This window comes from Pygocentrus nattereri, chromosome 19 (genome assembly GCF_015220715.1).
Source record: "Pygocentrus nattereri isolate fPygNat1 chromosome 19, fPygNat1.pri, whole genome shotgun sequence".
NCBI classification, from domain to species: Eukaryota; Metazoa; Chordata; class Actinopteri; order Characiformes; family Serrasalmidae; genus Pygocentrus; species Pygocentrus nattereri.
The window spans coordinates 37,893,395-37,910,796 of record NC_051229.1 but is presented as its reverse complement, the minus strand read 5'-3'; the positions used below and the strand labels follow the sequence as shown (position 1 = coordinate 37,910,796).

The 17,402-nt window shown below is 39.6% G+C and overlaps 1 protein-coding gene across 4 annotated transcripts in view; it reads left to right on the top strand.

The window, feature by feature from the left end:
* elna (elastin a) overlaps window positions 1-17,402 on the top strand; it is a 139,199-nt gene that overhangs the window by 113,158 nt on the left and 8,639 nt on the right. For 3 of the 4 annotated variants that reach the window (XM_037531044.1, XM_017691908.2, XM_037531046.1), the window contains 13 exons: window positions 1,874-1,891; window positions 1,995-2,021; window positions 3,519-3,548; window positions 3,856-3,870; window positions 4,046-4,060; window positions 4,250-4,285; window positions 5,267-5,299; window positions 5,383-5,430; window positions 5,707-5,745; window positions 8,103-8,159; window positions 8,580-8,612; window positions 11,081-11,128; window positions 13,692-13,724. In XM_037531044.1, coding sequence (XP_037386941.1) covers window positions 1,874-1,891; window positions 1,995-2,021; window positions 3,519-3,548; window positions 3,856-3,870; window positions 4,046-4,060; window positions 4,250-4,285; window positions 5,267-5,299; window positions 5,383-5,430; window positions 5,707-5,745; window positions 8,103-8,159; window positions 8,580-8,612; window positions 11,081-11,128; window positions 13,692-13,724 — 432 coding nt within the window. The remainder of the gene's footprint in view (window positions 1-1,873; window positions 1,892-1,994; window positions 2,022-3,518; window positions 3,549-3,855; window positions 3,871-4,045; window positions 4,061-4,249; window positions 4,286-5,266; window positions 5,300-5,382; window positions 5,431-5,706; window positions 5,746-8,102; window positions 8,160-8,579; window positions 8,613-11,080; window positions 11,129-13,691; window positions 13,725-17,402) is intronic. The other variant, XM_037531045.1, reaches the window with a different exon arrangement.

The following is a 17,402-nucleotide window of genomic DNA, read 5'->3' as shown; positions in this document are numbered from 1 at the left end:
TCAGAGTCTAATATCCGACTTTTTCTTCCTACATTTTGAGAAATCTGTCGTTCCTTTTGGTTTCTGTGTGTATAAAAACGTAACATGTCAAAACGAAAGAAGCGCAAAGCCAGAGCACCAATCAGGGCCCAGCGGTCACTTTGTTTAGAGCTGGTTTTGACCTGTTGGTCATACCGACCCAGTGCAGCACGCGGTTCAACGTCAGCGCAGCAGCGTAAAACTTTGGGAGAGTCTGTTCAACATAAATGATGAACTAACCTAACTTTGTGTAAATAGAGCTCAATATAGAAATATGTCCACATATGCAGTCGAGACTGACGCGGCTTTTTTCTGAATTTCTACAAACACCATTTCATTTTATAGTAAATGAGTTTGGGCTGGTTGATGTTTATGAACAGACGCCTACAGATCAACATAGTAAAGGAGCTCATCTGTGATCCTGAGTTTAAAGCCAGTTTTTATTCAACTTAAACTTGGAACTAAGTTGTAAATAAATCTGAAACTGAAACTTTGCTTGTGTGTAAAAAGTGATTTCAGAGCCACTCGGTTCTCCCTGATGGAAACTGTTTACCTTCAGTGTTTTGTGCTTCTGATCATTTTAATAGACGTCAGCGTCACTAATTAATGACGTTCTATTAAAAGACTGGTTTACCAAGAGAGACGCTGGAGGACTTTCACCTGAAATGAGTTCATGAAGCCAGTCTGGTTATAAAAATGATAACAGGACATCAGAGCCAGAATTCCTCTTTTAGTACTTTTACTTTATACTTAAGTACATTTGAAGGGAAATACTTTAGTACTTTTACTCCAGTGGAGGTCTAAAGGGAGGAACTTCTACTTTTACTGGAGGAATATTTTACTTTGGGTGTCTCTACAAATCTCTAAAAAATTAATTAAATTAAATAAAAAAATATATAATAATATTTTAGGGACCACAAAGAAATCCAGATAATTCCAAAGGGTTCACATACTTTTTCTCACTCCTATACATTTCATGTAGTTCTCTTGTCAGATATTTCCCATATGGACCAAACTCCACCTTAAAAAAGATGGTTCTTAAAGGGTTCTTTAGTAAAGAGTATGGTTCTATATAGAATCATGAACACTCAAAGAACCCTTTGCATGATTAAAGTGTTTGTTGGATCATAAAAGAGTTCTTCAGATTGATCGAGAGTGTGCTGGAGATTCTAATTAGAACAATAACAATAGCAGAACCCTTTTTGGTGCGATCTAGAACCATATACAACACTATACCTTCAATATAAAGAACTGTTTTACTATCTGCATGATTAAAGGGCTCATTAAGCCGGGAAATATTTCTTTATGATTGATGGAAAATGTTTTATGTAGGTTCTATTTAGCACCCAAAATGTGAAAATGTGGTGTATATGGTTCTATATAGAATCTTTTTTAACATGGTTCTATATGGCATTATAAACAGTTCTTCTGTAGATACAAGCTTGACATCATAACCGTAGAAGAACCTTTTTGGGTGCTAAATAGAACCCTTTCCAGAAAGCTTCTATATAGAACCATGTACAGCACATTCTCCACCAGTCTGAAGAACCCTTTTATGATCCAACAAATCCTTTAATCATATAAAGGGTTCTTTAAGTGCTCACGGGTGCATGCAGAACCATTATCTTTACTAAAGAACCCTTGAAGAACCATCTTTTTTAAGAGTGTATCTATTACATGCTCATAATATCTTTTAATACTAGCATTTCCAGCTTTTTGAGCTTTAATATTGGTCACAAATTGGCTGAAGATAATAAAAAATCGTTGTGATCTCAATTATTTTCGGTTCAAACTGTGTCAAGTACTAGTAATAATCACTGAGATTAACAACCTCATTTTTTGCCGGTCCTCACAGGAGCTGTGCAGCCTGGCGGTATGTTTGCGCCTTCACTAAAATCAGTTTGTTTATTATTGTGATTATTTATACATGCATTAATATGGTTGTGAGACTGTGCTCATTCTCATTATCTTCACAGTTGGGGCTGGAGTCATTCAGCCGAGTGGTAAGCTGAACTGTCCAAAATAACACACTTGCTTGTACGTGTTTATAAAAGCAATAAGACACGAGAGGCCCAGCATTACAGTGATTTTATTAGGCTTTAAAAGTGTTTTATTCTGCTTTGCATCAAGCCTAAAGTGGCTTATAGACACATTTTCAGTCAATTATTCAAATTCTTATTAATAATACTCATGATAAACAGATACTGCACCAAGAAATGTAGTTTTTATATAATATAAAATTATATAATGTGCTATTCCTGCCAAGCAGCCATGGACAGCTGAAAGGACAAGAATGTTCAGTGACCCTTGATGGTAATATTGTGGTCGTGAACTTCTTCTCATATAAAAATAAGCGTAATAAGCCGGTGATATTAAATGAAAAGGGGTTTAGCCTGTTCACTTGGCTGATTAGTCACTTACACTTAAAGCTTCTTTTATTAAGTAAACTTGAGTAAAGTATTTCCCAAGTATACTTTACATAGTAAATATACTACTATCAATATACTGTTAGAACTACAAAGTGACCCTATACAGTAAGTGGAGGTGATAAAATGGACAATGAGTATAGAAACAAGGAGGTGGTCAGAATGTTATGGCTGCTTGGTGTAAATGTAGGGTTACATCCCAAATGATCATATTAATAATTCAATATCGCGTTTGTGTTCTGTGTCTTTCAGCTGGAACTGGTGTTGATAAGAACCCTGATTTTCTCAAATGTATTTAAAACCGAGCATGCTGGGTGTACAGCAGTCTGGAGAGGCCGTGAGCTGTTGTTAGAATTTTCTGGATTGTTATCCTGAGAAAACGTGTTACTTATCTTGTTATCTCGAGATAACAACTTTGTTATCTTGCGGTCACAAAATAATGAAATCATTATCTCAAGACGACAACTTTGGAAATAACAAGATAATTAACTCATCATTTCAAGATGACAGCTTTATCTCAAGACAACAAGACAATTTGTTATTTCATGATGACAACTTTTCTTGCGATCACAAAGAAATTGACTTATTATCTCAAGACAACAACTTTGTAATCTGGAAATAACAAGATAATTAACTTATAATTTCCCCGATAACAGCTTTATCTCGAGACGATATGATAATTAGTTCGTAATTTCAAGATAACAGCTTTGTCATCTTGATAGAACAAGATGATTAACTCGTTATCTCAAGATAACAATCCAGAAAATTCCTCATGGCCTCTCCAGACTTCGGTACAGGTACCTCGGAGCTGCAGTTTACCTGGGCAGGCACATCACTCAGCTGTCCAGCTTATATGAGATGTTTGTTTTCATCACTGTCCAAAGAAAATGATGATTTCACTCTTAACGTTTAATGCAAGTCAAAATAAAGACATTTTGCTCCCAAATTACGTAGAAAACGAAAAATTAAAAAAGCAAAACTTTTTTAATTTTTAATTTTTTTTTTGGATGCTAACAATATGCACCATTCTTTGCACAGTTACCAATATTATTTATTATTTATTCTATTTCTCAGGTGGTGCAGGTGTACCAGCACCCAGTGGTGGTAAGTTTCATCTCTAAATACCAAACACACCATAACAAAGTGCTTTTCAGCTTAAACCTCACTTTATTACATAATTACAACAGCTGAGGCAGCTGCCCACTGACTCCTATAATGAGTCAAAGGGTTTTTGTTTGTTTGTTTGTTTGTTTGTTTGTTTTTCTCCAAGTACAGAGAAATTGTTGGTAGTGTTAATCAATCACAAGCTACAGATGCAGAAATTAGGCTTAAAAATATTGGATATTCTTTTAATATCTCAGTCTCTATGCTCTCAGTGCTGACCCTGATTTCCCATCATCTTTAATTACAGTCCAGCCTGGCGTTGGTGAGTTTGTACGTTTTTTTCTGGACGTCTCGCCACTGCAGTCCTGCTTGTCTCAGACACAGACCTGCTGAACGTTCCTTGTTATGTTCTTGTTCTCTGTATTGATTATTTTGTCTTTTGCTAACTGCATGGAGATGTAATAAGTGTCTTTTTCCTTCCCTTCCTTGGTGTGAAGGTGTGGTACAGCCTGGTAAGAACCTTTCTGTCCACTAGAGGTCACTGTGTTCCAGTTTGAACAACTTGTTACACTTCTATGAAACTTTGCAGTACTCTCAGCTGCCACCAGAGGGCAGAATAAGCAATACATTAGTGAAAAAACAGAACATGGTGATTTCTTATTCACTCTGGAGTCACTTGGTTCTTTCCTGTCTTTCTTCAGGTGCCGTTGCTAAACCTCCTAAAACTGGCGGAGTGGGTAAGAGTTTCATGACACATCTATTGCAGCAATAAACCAAAGACAAACATTGTTTGGAGGGGAGCTTCCTGGACTCAAATCTAGATTCCTCAGAGTTTTTAAAGATTTAATATGAATCTGCCATAACAATAAAGGCTTTTTAATCATTTTAAAAAGGAGAGCGTCTTGGTCTTTTTAATCAACTGAAGACCCTTGTTTAAGCCGAGTTCTGCTAAAAGTGGACACTCTCAGAAACATGATTATGACTTAATCTCATGATGCCTTTTTAAAAAGCTTGAAATCTCAGTTCCACAGTTCAAAAGCAAATGATATAAAACACAAGCAGGGTGGCTTTTCTTAGCACCTCTCCTGACCCAATGCTAAAATTCTTCATCTGAAAGTGTCCAAAGTTGGACACTTTGGTCTTTGCTCCAAAAACTAGATCCTTTAATATAGACATTTTAATGACTCATTTCATTGCTTATATGGATGAGGACAGTGTTTAGGTCTGATATCTGAGTGCATTTAGAGCACATTTTCAAACCTAAACTGCCCAGTTTGTCTTTTGAGAAACCCAGCAGAACATGAGTTCAGTTCAAATCAAACAGGAACCTCTGGGAGTCCCTTTGATGGGGTGGAGAACCTCTTGACCAGTACTTGCTGCTGTTAGTTATGTTGTTTTGATTGATATATACATTAGCCTGAAAACCTAAAATGACTGTGAAAAATTCCTTACAATAAACCATTTTCACAATTTTATGCTGTTTTTTTTTAATGTGCGACTTTAATATATGCACCATTCACGAGTCTCAGCACGATTTGCTGTCATTAATTTACACGATCTGGGTTCAGAAACAAAGCACGGCACTTAGACATGACATCACAAACGTGGAACTCTTCTCCATTTGAACACTCTCACTCTTGAAACACATGAAAGTGTGGAGGGTCAAACTCAAGTGTAGCAGTTTTCACCCTGCTGACTCTTTCTGCTCGTCTCCGCAGGCCCTGCCGGTGTGCTCCCCTACGCTGGCTATGGTAAGGATTAGTTTTCAGCCATGTGTTCGGTTAAGACATTGTTGCATAAACAGCAATGGAAGCCTGTCCTTCTCTCACTTCAGGAACCGGGACTGGAGTTCTGCCAGGAGCCAAGCCGCTTAAAGCGCCAGGTAGAACCTGTTTATCTTTACTAAATGCATGATCACAGACTGAACTATAGGAGGTGTGGATTGTGCTGTGACTTATAGGAGCCTTAAGTGACTGTTTACAACAATATATTGAGGTTAAATATGATGTCCTTTCGACATCCTGGCACTGGCTCAGGAGAGGGGATTGAAAAAGATTTGGAAAATCCTAAAGACAAAGAATGTTTGTGAGGGCTTGAAAATGCTCCCAAATAAACGACAATACCTGCTGACACGCAAATGTCGATTGTTTTATTGTAGGTGTTGGAGGAGCAGGTACCATTGCTGGAGTAGGACCAGGTAATCCACCTGTAAACTGTTAATGTTTACATTTCTAAACATCTCACATGGGTCTGCTGCTGTCAACTGTGGCCAAACAGTGGTAATTATATAGATGAAGATGTCGCTGTTGTCAGAACAAAACCCCGTATCTCCAAAACTTTACAAGAGGAGGAAAAAACATACTACACTAATGCAAGTCAATGGAACCAGACTTTTACCAAGTCATTTTGGGCCGTTTCTTTTGGTCCAGTGATCAAGACATTTACATACAATGTTATGAGGCAACAGGCACTTTCAAATTATGTAAAAAAACAGAAAAACGACAAAAATGGAGATATGAAGTTTTCTTCCGATATACACACACACACCGTGCTAAACTCTTCTTTAAGGGATCCACAAACTCACCTACACATCAAATTCAATGGTTTCCTGAACAGTTCCTGAATCTGTAGAGCCTCCCTTTCCATTCCATCTTATCTCGAGATCCCACAAGACTCAAATCTGGAGTTATGAGCCTATGAGATAAAACATCATCTGCCTCTCACTGTGTGGCCCTGGTGGATTCGTGTGTCCGTCTACATTCTGTGTGAAACTGACCAACGGACACTCAGGAAATCACTAACGGCTGACCGTCACGCCGGAAACCCTTGATTCTTCATTCAGTCCACATCAGAGACTCGTGTGAAACGGCGTGAGGAGAGTTTACAGCTGCTGAAGCTGCTGCAGCGGGTTTGGAAAGTAGTGATGAAGATAACGGATTTTTTAAATATGAAACATATGAGGATCATGTTCTATGAAGGGCCTTTAAAGGAGAGTTTAAGAAGATATAAACAAATCGAGAAAATGCCTTCAGAGAACCCAGAGGAATGGGTTTCCACGCAAAAGCAGCATCTTTTAGAATAATGTACTCTGATCAGACAAACCAAACAGTGACAGTGAAGTATGAGGGTGGCAGCATCTCGGTATGGAGCTGCATCAAAGGAGACATGATTGAAGTGATGTAGCGGGACAGAATTTGATCTCAGGTCAAGGTGACGGTGCTTGCGTGGCCTAATCTCATTAAATGTTTAGAGAGTGTCTTGAAATTGTCCAAAGAATCCAATATAATTATGTGTATATGTATAATATATAAATATAAAGAAATATATAGGGCTTATCAGACATAGGAAAATGTGAAAGCATGTGAAATAAGAATAAAAAAATATATACAATAATAAGTCATAATTAATACAATTAAACAAGTAATGTATGCCTCAATAAAATGGCACAATACTACTGTTTTCACTGTAATTTCCAATCACAGGTTGGGAGAATCTTTAGACTCACTCAGAAAATCAGGTGTTAAACAGGGCGAGTGCACGTCTGTATACCTTTAAAGCTTTGTAGAGCGTTGCTGAACCATATTCTGTCAATAAAACTCACCTTTAATAGCAAAGTAAGCAATGCAATGATCCTATTATGCCTAAGGAAGATTAGTACTAATTCTGCTCTGAACTCTGGTCTTGGTTTAGTGGTGGCCAAAGTTTGTGCCCTGAACACCTAAAAACTGAGGATCATCTTTGATTTTGCACTTAAAGGATCCACATCATTTCATTCTGAGTGATAAAGAGTAGAAAATAACCATATAGAAATTAATTATGACAGTATTTTGGTACAAATGTTAAAAGAGGACCTTGGTGGGGGTGAAATGTAGTATTTGGGCTCTTTAAGCAAGGATAGTGTTTCAGTGAGCTGTGGGGTAAAATGCGTCCCATAGATGTCTTGGTGATGTCAGAAGAACTTCGTAGGAGTTCAGCCGTGGCAAAGTGATATGACTGTTATCCAGGAAATGCCATCCAGTCTAGTTTCCTGACAGAGTTGAAGCACATTTGCGAAAATTAACTGACCGATTTGTTATTTCCTTGCAAATTCTGGGTGTGTCTGAAATCTGCCCCAGGTCTATATTACTGTATGTTCAAAAGTCTTTAGACAACAGCGTTTCTTCTGAATTGAAGAGTGTTACTAGTGAGTCTGTCCCCCTTTGCTGCAGTAACAGCCTCGACTCTTCTGGGAAGGCTTTACACTAGATGTTGGAACATTGCTGTGAGGATCTGATTGAGCATTAGTGAGGTCAGATACTGATGTTGGATGGTCATTTCTGGATCACTACAACTCAGGTACTCAGTACTCAGGTACTGGATGGAGCTCCATCACTCCAGGGAACACAGCTCCACTGCTCCACAGCCCAAGGCTTTATACCCCTCTAGCCTACACTTGGCATTGGGCCTTGAATTAGCTGGATTCACTCATACCTGCTCTGTCTGGCGACCTTTGGACATACTGAAGATGTACTCCCAGTGTCTTTGATGTCTGAATATTTGATGGCTCTGTTTCAGGTGTGAGGTATCCTACAGGTGTTGGACTCGGAGCTGGTGGTAAAGCACCCAAACCAGGTACAGCCAGTTAACTTTTCCAGACTGTATTTAATCATTAGTAGAGTCAGAAATTGAATGTCATCACATAACATACGATGATGAAGTATTTCAGCAGTAACAGGGATTCAGTCACAGTCATAAAGCCTCACCAGACAGATCCAGTCCAATCCTGTTGGAGGCCGTTAACCAAGGTTGAGAAAGAGGAAATGCTGGGATATTTACTCCCAGCGGAAGAGCTTTACTGTTAAAGGCCTAATTTCTAACGGCTTTTGCTAAATTAAGCAGCTGTTTCATACACAGTGAGTTCCCAGAGGGACGCGGGCTGGAGATAGAAGATCTCTGATTAGGAAAGGAACCTTCTGAATGACGTTTTCCACACGTACTGTTTCTTAAGTCTGTTCTGACGTGGTTCTCTGCTTTCTCTAAAATGCTCAACAGGCTATGGCTCTCTGGGCACAGGATTTCAACCAGGTGAGAACAGCTACTTGACCTTTTTATTCCAAAAACTAAACATTAGTGCATTTAAATGTTCACACAAAATGGACCCTTTCCTCTGTATTTTGAAACAGTATTTAGAAATAAACATTATTTAGCAGTGTGCTATACAGTGTTTCCCCAACCATTAAACAGTTTGGGTGGTTTACCCGGCTTAACCATCCGGCTTAACCAACCAGCTCAACTAACTGCCTTAACCAACCAGGTCAATCAACCGGCTTAACCAACCGGCTCAACCAATCACCTTAACCAACCATCTCAACCAACCAGCTCAACCAACCATCTTAACCAACCGGCTTAACCCACCAGCTCAATCAACCAGCTTAACCAATAGGCTTAACCAATCGGCTTAACCAACCGCTTTAACCAACCGGCTTAACCAACCGGCTTAACAAACCAGCTCAATCTACCGGCTTAACCAACCGGCTTAACCAACCAGCTCAACCAACCAGCTTAACCAACCAGCTCAATCAACCAGCTCAATCAACCAGCTTAACCAACCGGTTTAACCAACCGGCTCATCCAACCGGCTCATCCAACCGGCTCATCCAACCGGCTCAACCAACCGGCTCAACCAACCAGCTTAACCAACCGCCTTAAATGCAATACAGACTTAGCATATAACTGCCACGCTAAGGTTTCCTTTCTGACACGTGTTTTTTGTTGCTGTCTTTGGTAAAAATAAAAGTCTTAGTCTATTTTTAAGCATGACGATGCACTAAAAGTTGAGCTTAAAGCAATAAAACTGAAATATGCCGTAATAAAAGACATGAAAGTGAAGCTTTGTGTTTTATCTTTGTCATTTTATTGACAAAGAACCCTGTGAGAGCTCCCCCTGTTAGATAATTGCAGTCTTAAGCTATCAATATATGGAGACATATTGAGGCTTTCTTATACATTATACTTATACTTTCTTATACATTTGACCATGCAAACAGTATTTAATGTTGTTTTAAGAAACAATGAACTCTATTGTTTTATACATCTATAGAAATATATGCAAATTATTGCTGGTGTTGAGAACATTATATATATATATATATATATATATATATATATATATATATATATATATATATATATATATAATGTATTTATTATTTATTATAATATATACTATATACATACATGCATTCTTCTAATAAATGTGAGGAGAAGGTAAGGTACATGTAGTGTGTTTATGCTATGTTTACATTTTAAAAAAAGGAAAATTCGACTAATAATATAACAAATAATTGCCTAATAAATGGGTGATGATATTCCAGGCCTGTGCATTTGACACCAAATACACACAGCACCACTGCTAACTATGCAAAATTCACCACCTGTCATAGAAGAACCACTGTTGGTTCCTTAAAGCAGCACTACGTAACATCAGGGGATTTGGAGACCTCTCTGGTGGAAAGATGTAATTGCAGGCAACATGCAGAATGAACACTGTGCGATGTCAGCTGTTTTAGACCACCGTGAGTGGAATAACCTGACTTTTGCAAGGGCCTGAAAGAGAATTCAAAGAGAATCCAGTCAGAACTTGGTGGAGGAGCATCTTCTGAGGATGTGACTGTATTATCGACTATTGTCGTCACATCTTCATCAGTATGATGTTGATTTTTAGACCAGGCCTAAACATCGAACCAGACCTTCTTTTGGAGCCTATGTGTTTGATGTTAATATGTAAAGACATACTTTGTGGTGTGAAAAACTCCCACCTCAATGCCTCTGACTTTTAAATAACTATTTCAGGCTTTACAGGGCGACTCACAGAGTCTCCTGACTCAGAAACACTACATAATCACTCACATAGTGCTGCTTTAAAGAGCCTGTAATAGAAAGCAATTGTTCTCATAGGGGTCCCAGGACGGTCCATACTTTGTGGATTACAGTGTAAACATAGCTGGTTACAGTTACTAGAATTGCACTGCTGACACACAGACCCACTTTCCTCCATTCTCAAATCCCCCATTTCCATCGGCTCTTATCACACCCACACAGCAGTGAACCATCTCCTCTCTAGTCTGGAGATGACACTCACACAGCAGCAGTCTTTCTGAGTTTTCACCGTCTTTCTTGACTGAGTCCTTTAAAATGTGCATACGCAGTTGAAGATAAAGAGCTCAGGCTCATCAGGATTGACCCAGCCTGATGCTCAGCGACTCTGCTGTTAAAAGTTGCTGCAAGGCTCAACAAAAGAGCTGGCTCATTCCAAAAAACAGCTCTCCAAGCAGAGCATCACTCCACGCTCTTGGAAAAGCAGTCTTGCATGACGAGAACCGGTTGAGCTTTGTGATTAATCAGAAACGAGTTCATCTGAGCGCAGCATTCGTTCTTTAAGCATATATCAAGTCCATGCATGCTGCACGGCGGACTGAGCCAAGAGTGCACTCACACCGTGAGAAAGCATCCTGGTCCACTGTTTTAAGTCTCTAAATCTTTCCTGATAACAGGTGCTGTCGCTCCAGGAGGTTATGGAGGATACCCACAGGTTTATCCAGGTAAAATAAATTATGCTGTTATTTGTTTCCATATTTTGTGTGGACTTTTTTCGAGGGCTGTAACGATACACAGACTGTACGATACAATATATACAGTGATAGTTTCTTGACTAGAAATGAAATGCAGCTGTTCATTTTACTACTTTTTAATCAAATACTAATAGATATTATTATATTTGTGTCAAATACTAATACTAAAGCAATAGCATCGCCTGATGAGAAGCTTGGCTCTGATTGGTCAGAAGATCTGCCTTAGTTGGTCAAAAGGCTGTCCCTGATTGGTCAGATCAACTCTGATTGGTCAGAAAGCTGTCCCTGATTGGTCAGAACATCTGCTGTAGTTGGTCAAAAGGCTGTCTTTGATTGGTCAGATCAACTCTGATTGGTCAGAAAGCTGTCCCTGATTGGTCAGAAGATCTGCTGTAGTTGGTCAAAAGGCTGTCCATGATTGGTCAGATCAGCCCTGATTGGTCAGAAAACTGTTTCTGATTGTTTAGAATAGCAGCGCTACTTGGTCAGATCAGCCCTGATTGGTTAGAAGGCTGACCCTGATTGTTTAGAAGACTGAACCGGATTAGTCAAATCAGCCCTGATTGGTCAGAAAGCTGTCCCTGATTGGTCAGAAGATCTGCCCTAGTTGGTCAAAGGGCTGTCCCTGATTGGTCAGAAAGCTGTTCCTTATTGGTCAGATCAGCCCTGATTGGTCAGAAAGCTGTTCCTGATTGGTCGCAAGATCTGCCCTAGTTGGTCAAAAGGCTGTCCCAGATTGTTCAGATTAGCCCTGATTGGTCAGAAAGTTGTCCCTGATTGGTCAGAAGATCTGCCCTAGTTGGCCAAAAGGCTGTTCCTGATTGTTTAGAATACCAGCGCTGCTTAGTCAGATCAGTCCTGATTGGTTAGAAGGCTGACCCTGATTAGTCAGATCAGCCCTGATTGGTCAGATGGCTGTCCCTGATTAGTCAGATCAGCCCTGATTGGTCAGATGGCTGTCCCTGATTAGTCAGATCAGCCCTGATTGGTCAGATGGCTGTCCCTGATTAGTCAGATCAACCCTGATTGGTCAGAAACTTTTCCAGCCTTAGAGCAAGTAAAGCATGCAGCATGGTTGCCATGGTGATGTAGTCCAGTGAAAATAATCAACCATCGTGAGCCAGAAAAGATACATTTATAGATTACTTTAGAAGACAAATGTAAAAACATGTAAAGTGTAAGTGAGTCAGTCACTAGACTTTTCTAAGCGCATAAAGTGTAACTGCATTCAATTAACCCCCCCACACTCACACAAACACACACACATACACATACACACACATACACACACATCTTTTCCTTCTGGGTCACGGGAATTCATCCCACAGCACATGCTAAAAAATTCATATTAATATGTGCCTCCTAACACCCCTACTTATTTCTCATATGAGAATCTAAAACCAGGTAAGAGGGTCCTGTATGTAGAATTGGAGGTCAGCTGCAGAATGTCCAGTGTGGTTCCATAGGTTTCAGGATTTAATTTGCCTTTATATCTCATGACCCCAAAGAATGCTTGCATGCACCATAGATCAATGACAACACGGCACAGCCGAAAGAGAGCAGGGCCATTTTTCACAGAGACAGATAAGAGGGAGGCTCTGCAGCCAGAGCGAGTTCCTCTAGTGGAGACTCAGGCCTAATAATAAGCAGAGCAGACCTCACTGCGTCTGGGAAGAGTCTTCAGGTTAAAAGTAGCAGCTATTCCTACTGTTTAATACGATCTCTCAATTCTGTTGATGTAACAGAGTTAAAAATGTGTAGATTTTAATTTTGTGACACTTTTTGGGCACGACAAAAAAGAAAAGTAATATAAATCACACTTTAGTGGCTTTTACTGTTGCTGTGACGAAACAAATCAAAAACAAGTGCTTAACGTTCTCAGTACTGTACAGAAACTATTTCAGTGCATCGCACAATTAAAACAGCGTGGTAATTTTTAAACCTCACAACCCTGATAGAAACCATATATTAAAGGGAAATTCCACCAATTTTCCAAACATTTTGAGCAATTTAGTGTTTGAGATGTGATCAGAGTGGTTTGGTGTGAAATGGTTCAGATGTCTTTACAGTGGTGGTGATAGGAACCAGACGTCACCATGACTACAACACAGATATAGACATTTTATTTACTATCCAGAACCACCAGAGAACCTACACGAGTCTTCTGAGCTTTTATATGGAATGTAGATGAAATCTGAAATAATACGTTTTCTTTGGGGGACTATTTTGTGTTTTAGGTGAAAATCTTCTCAAAGCCTTCGTAAAACAGTGAGTCAGACATCAAGCAGCTCATTTAAAACCATTTCTTATAATGGCTTTCTGTGAGGGAGCTTTTAGAGGTGGACGCCTGGTTCCTATCACCACCACTGTTGAGCACTTCACACCAAACCACGCTGAATGACTCTGATTACACTGGTGGAACTCCTCTTGGCTTTTTGATGCCAAGACAAGAAGTTCTATGGCTTTCCTGTAGGTCATTGTTGTCTTAAATCCTTGATAAGTGTTTAAACTGCATGCGTTTGTTCTGGATTAGGACTGGGACTAACGCCGTATTGCAAGACGACAGGTAACGTCAACAGAAAGCCTCACATCAGCTAACAAAGAGAGAGAAACAGAGACTATAAATCACAGTGACATCACTCCGATTTGTTACTGTCTAAAGCTTCAAAACATTGATGGATTGCAATATTTTGAATTTTTGATGCAACCCTTCAACACAGCTTGCTGTAGAATTGAGGAGCTTCTGAGAACCTTAGTTTGGGAAGAGAACCAAGCTTAGCTACATTATATGTCCAAAAGACAGCAGCGTTTCTTCTGAAATCAAGGTATTTTTTTCTTTGCTCATGTTGGATGGTCAGTTCTGGGTCACTCCAACTCATTCCAAAAGGTGGGATGGAGCTCCATCACTCCAGAGAACACAGTTCCACTGCCAGCCCAATGCTGGGGGACTTTACAGCCGTCTAGCCCAAGCTCGGCATTGGGCCTGGTATCCTTAGGCTCTTGTGACTTCAGGCTGGATCCCATTCTACTGGTCTATGGAGAATAATTAGAAGGTGTCTCTGGTCTTTTGGACATATACTGTGTCTCTATTGAAGCAGACCTTGTGGATTCTTTTTCTTTCTGTCTGTGTTCTGGATGTGAGGCTTTCCACCTCTAGGAACATTTGGTCACCAACACAAGCGTTCAAAAGCAAGCATGTCATCATGATGCAAAATATCATGGACATGCACGACACCCTGCTGCTGCATAACATAGAACAAGCAAGAAACAAGAGTAATAATAAAAAACATAACCCATTTCTTTATTGAATATTTCATATTCTGCAAAATCACCAGCTTTTAGATGCAACATGACTCTATATTTGTTTATTTGTGGTGTTATGCCATGTATAATTATGTCTGGCATTCAGTGGGATACTTTTTTTGTCTTTTACCCAAAGCTTTTTCACTGTAATAATACTCATCCTTAACATTATCACTCGCCCACAAGCACTGACCTGAAAGAGGCCACTGATCATCATGGGAACTGATGAAAACATGTGACTGACCCTATGAATGGCTGAATTGTGTGGGACTTGGGTGGAGCTTTGCTGTTTGCTATGTAAAAATCATATCAGGCCACAGTGCAAATATCATGCAAAGTATGCTAGCGCTGTGGCCGCGGTCACTTCAGACTCGGCTGCTGTCAATGAGAAACTTCCAGTCAGATATTATTCACATAACTGTCTTTGGTTATTATTCATTTCCGAGTTCTGTGGGTTTGAAGGCATTCCTATTCAAGAAAGGTCAGATATTTCCCTTTACTGGCCAACTCACAGTGTGGGCTGGGCAAAATAAACAATATACAAATGAAATGGGAAAATTACAACAAACAATACTTGATATTTTCATGATGTATAGATTAAGTGCCCCCACAATGCAGCAAGGCCCCATTTCAGAAAGGCCATGGAAAAGGATAAGATGTGTAGAGCTTGGCCTAGTCTTAAATGTCAAAACTGCACATGAACTTTTTTGGCCATTCTAGATTAAACACAGAATGTAGCCTCTTAAACTCCTTGAGACCACCAGTGGTTCCAAAACGCACTTCGTCATGTTCTTCATAACGTTCATATTCCGTGAGCTCCATTCAGAAGCTGGGCGTCGTGTGAGGCTGTAGCTCTTCTCTCCAGTCTAATAGACGGTGACGTCATTTTAAACCCTTATAATAAAAGAAGCTGAACTTTGTTTTTCTACTGAAAGTCGACCCGTTTTTCCCCAAATCTGGACTCTAAACTATAAACAGACGGCGTCTCTTCAGTGATCTGCTCTGGAAACATCACTTTTAGAGAACAACACAAAGAGCATCTGAGATTTTTGGCTTTCAGCAGTAAATTGTCAGCATATAGTGAAATGTGGAGATCATAAAACACACGTTCTGTTAATTTGAGGGAAGGTTTTTAAATAAATAAATTTTAAAAATAAAAATTTGCATTTGTGTCATGCAGTTCCTGAATAATTTGCCTTATGATTTGTTCACGTAAATTCAGATGGACAAACCAAAATATACCCTGGGGAATAAGAGATTAAAGTTTGTAAAAGTCATTCCATGTGTTTTCTCTGAAGCTTGTAACAGACATTATCCTGTATCTGAGTGACTCAGTAAAGAGTTCGAACATAGAGCTGCTGCTGCTGTTTTACATTCCTAACAACTAACTGGAACACTGCTTAGACTACAGTTCATATTCACAGTCAGTACTGTAGCTTGAACTTCCAGAAGACCTTTTTTTCTCCCAAAGTTGGTGATTGGTTGATTCCTCCCTCACTTCCTAATTATGCTGGTAGTTAATCTAACGCTCCTGAAGTCCTAACCAATGGGAGAGCTCGCTTGGCTGCATCTACCTCAGTCCACCTAGAGAGAACAATACTGATTGGATCATTTTTCTCTTGGCAGTTTCAAGAATGTAACCCTTTTGTTTCCAAGCAGAACCAAACACAGAAATAAGAGTTTTATGATAAAACTTACAGAGTTTAGACGCGACAATTGTGATGATTCTATTAACTAAAAATGAACTGAAAACTATAGACATATATTTTTAGGTCACAGAAATTAGGCCTTTTCTAAAGAACTTGTAGGCCCTGAGGGTTTTTCACTAGTGATGTCATGGTAACGCTTATGTTTATAGCCCTCTAAGTTCTATCAAAGTCTTCTAGATGGCATCACAGCACATTCAGAGACAAAAATACACTTAGTTTCACTGTAGTGCCACATGTTAAAGCAGGAAAGTCATCAGAAACCCCTCTGATTAGTGGATACATCACATGTCATAAAAAGGCTTTGTTAAGTACGCAGTAAGAACTGAGTAGAAACACAGTTATAATTGCTGCTTTCTTTTACAGCCCAGAATCAGTTTAGCTTATCGATGATAAATATGTACAAACTGTACAAAACTCTAGACTGAGACTCTGTACTCATATACAATCTTGAAACCTTGAAACTTAAAGTAGAACTTTGGAGTAACTCACTCTTACCTGCTAAATACAGTATATTGCCAAAAGTATTCACTCATCTGTCTTCACAGACATATGAACTTCATTTCGACATCCCATGCTTAATCCATAGGGTTTAATATGATGTCAGCCCACCCTTTGCAGCTATAACAGTTTCAACTCTTCTGGAAGAGGAGTGCATTTATGGGAATTTCTGACCGTTCTTCCAGAAGCGCATTTGTGAGGTCAGACACCTGCCTGGCTCACAGTCTCCGCTCTAATTCATCCCAAAGGTGTTCTATCGGGTTGCTCTAGAGTCCAGTGGCGGCGCTTTACACCACTGCATTCCACGCTTTGCATTGCGCTTGGTGATGTAAGGCTTGGATGCAGCTGCTTGGTCATGGAAACCCATTCCATGAAGATCTCTACGCTGTTCTTGAGCTGATCTGAAGGCCACATGAAGTTTGGAGGTCTGTAGTGATTGACTCTACAGAAAGTCGGTGACCTCTGCGCACTATGACCCTCAGCATCCGCTGACCGCTCTGTCATTTTACGTGGCCGACCACTTCGTGGCTGAGTTGCTGTCGTTCCCAATCACTCCCACTTTGTTATAATCCCACTGACAGTGGACTGTGGAATATTTAGTAGTGAGGAAATTTCACGACTGGACTTTTTTTCGTTCATTAGTTTTGTCTCTCTCCTTTTTTTCACTCCACAAGGGATTTATATTCATCCAATTTTGCTAACATGTTCACTCTGCCCTTTTCTGCTGTGTCACT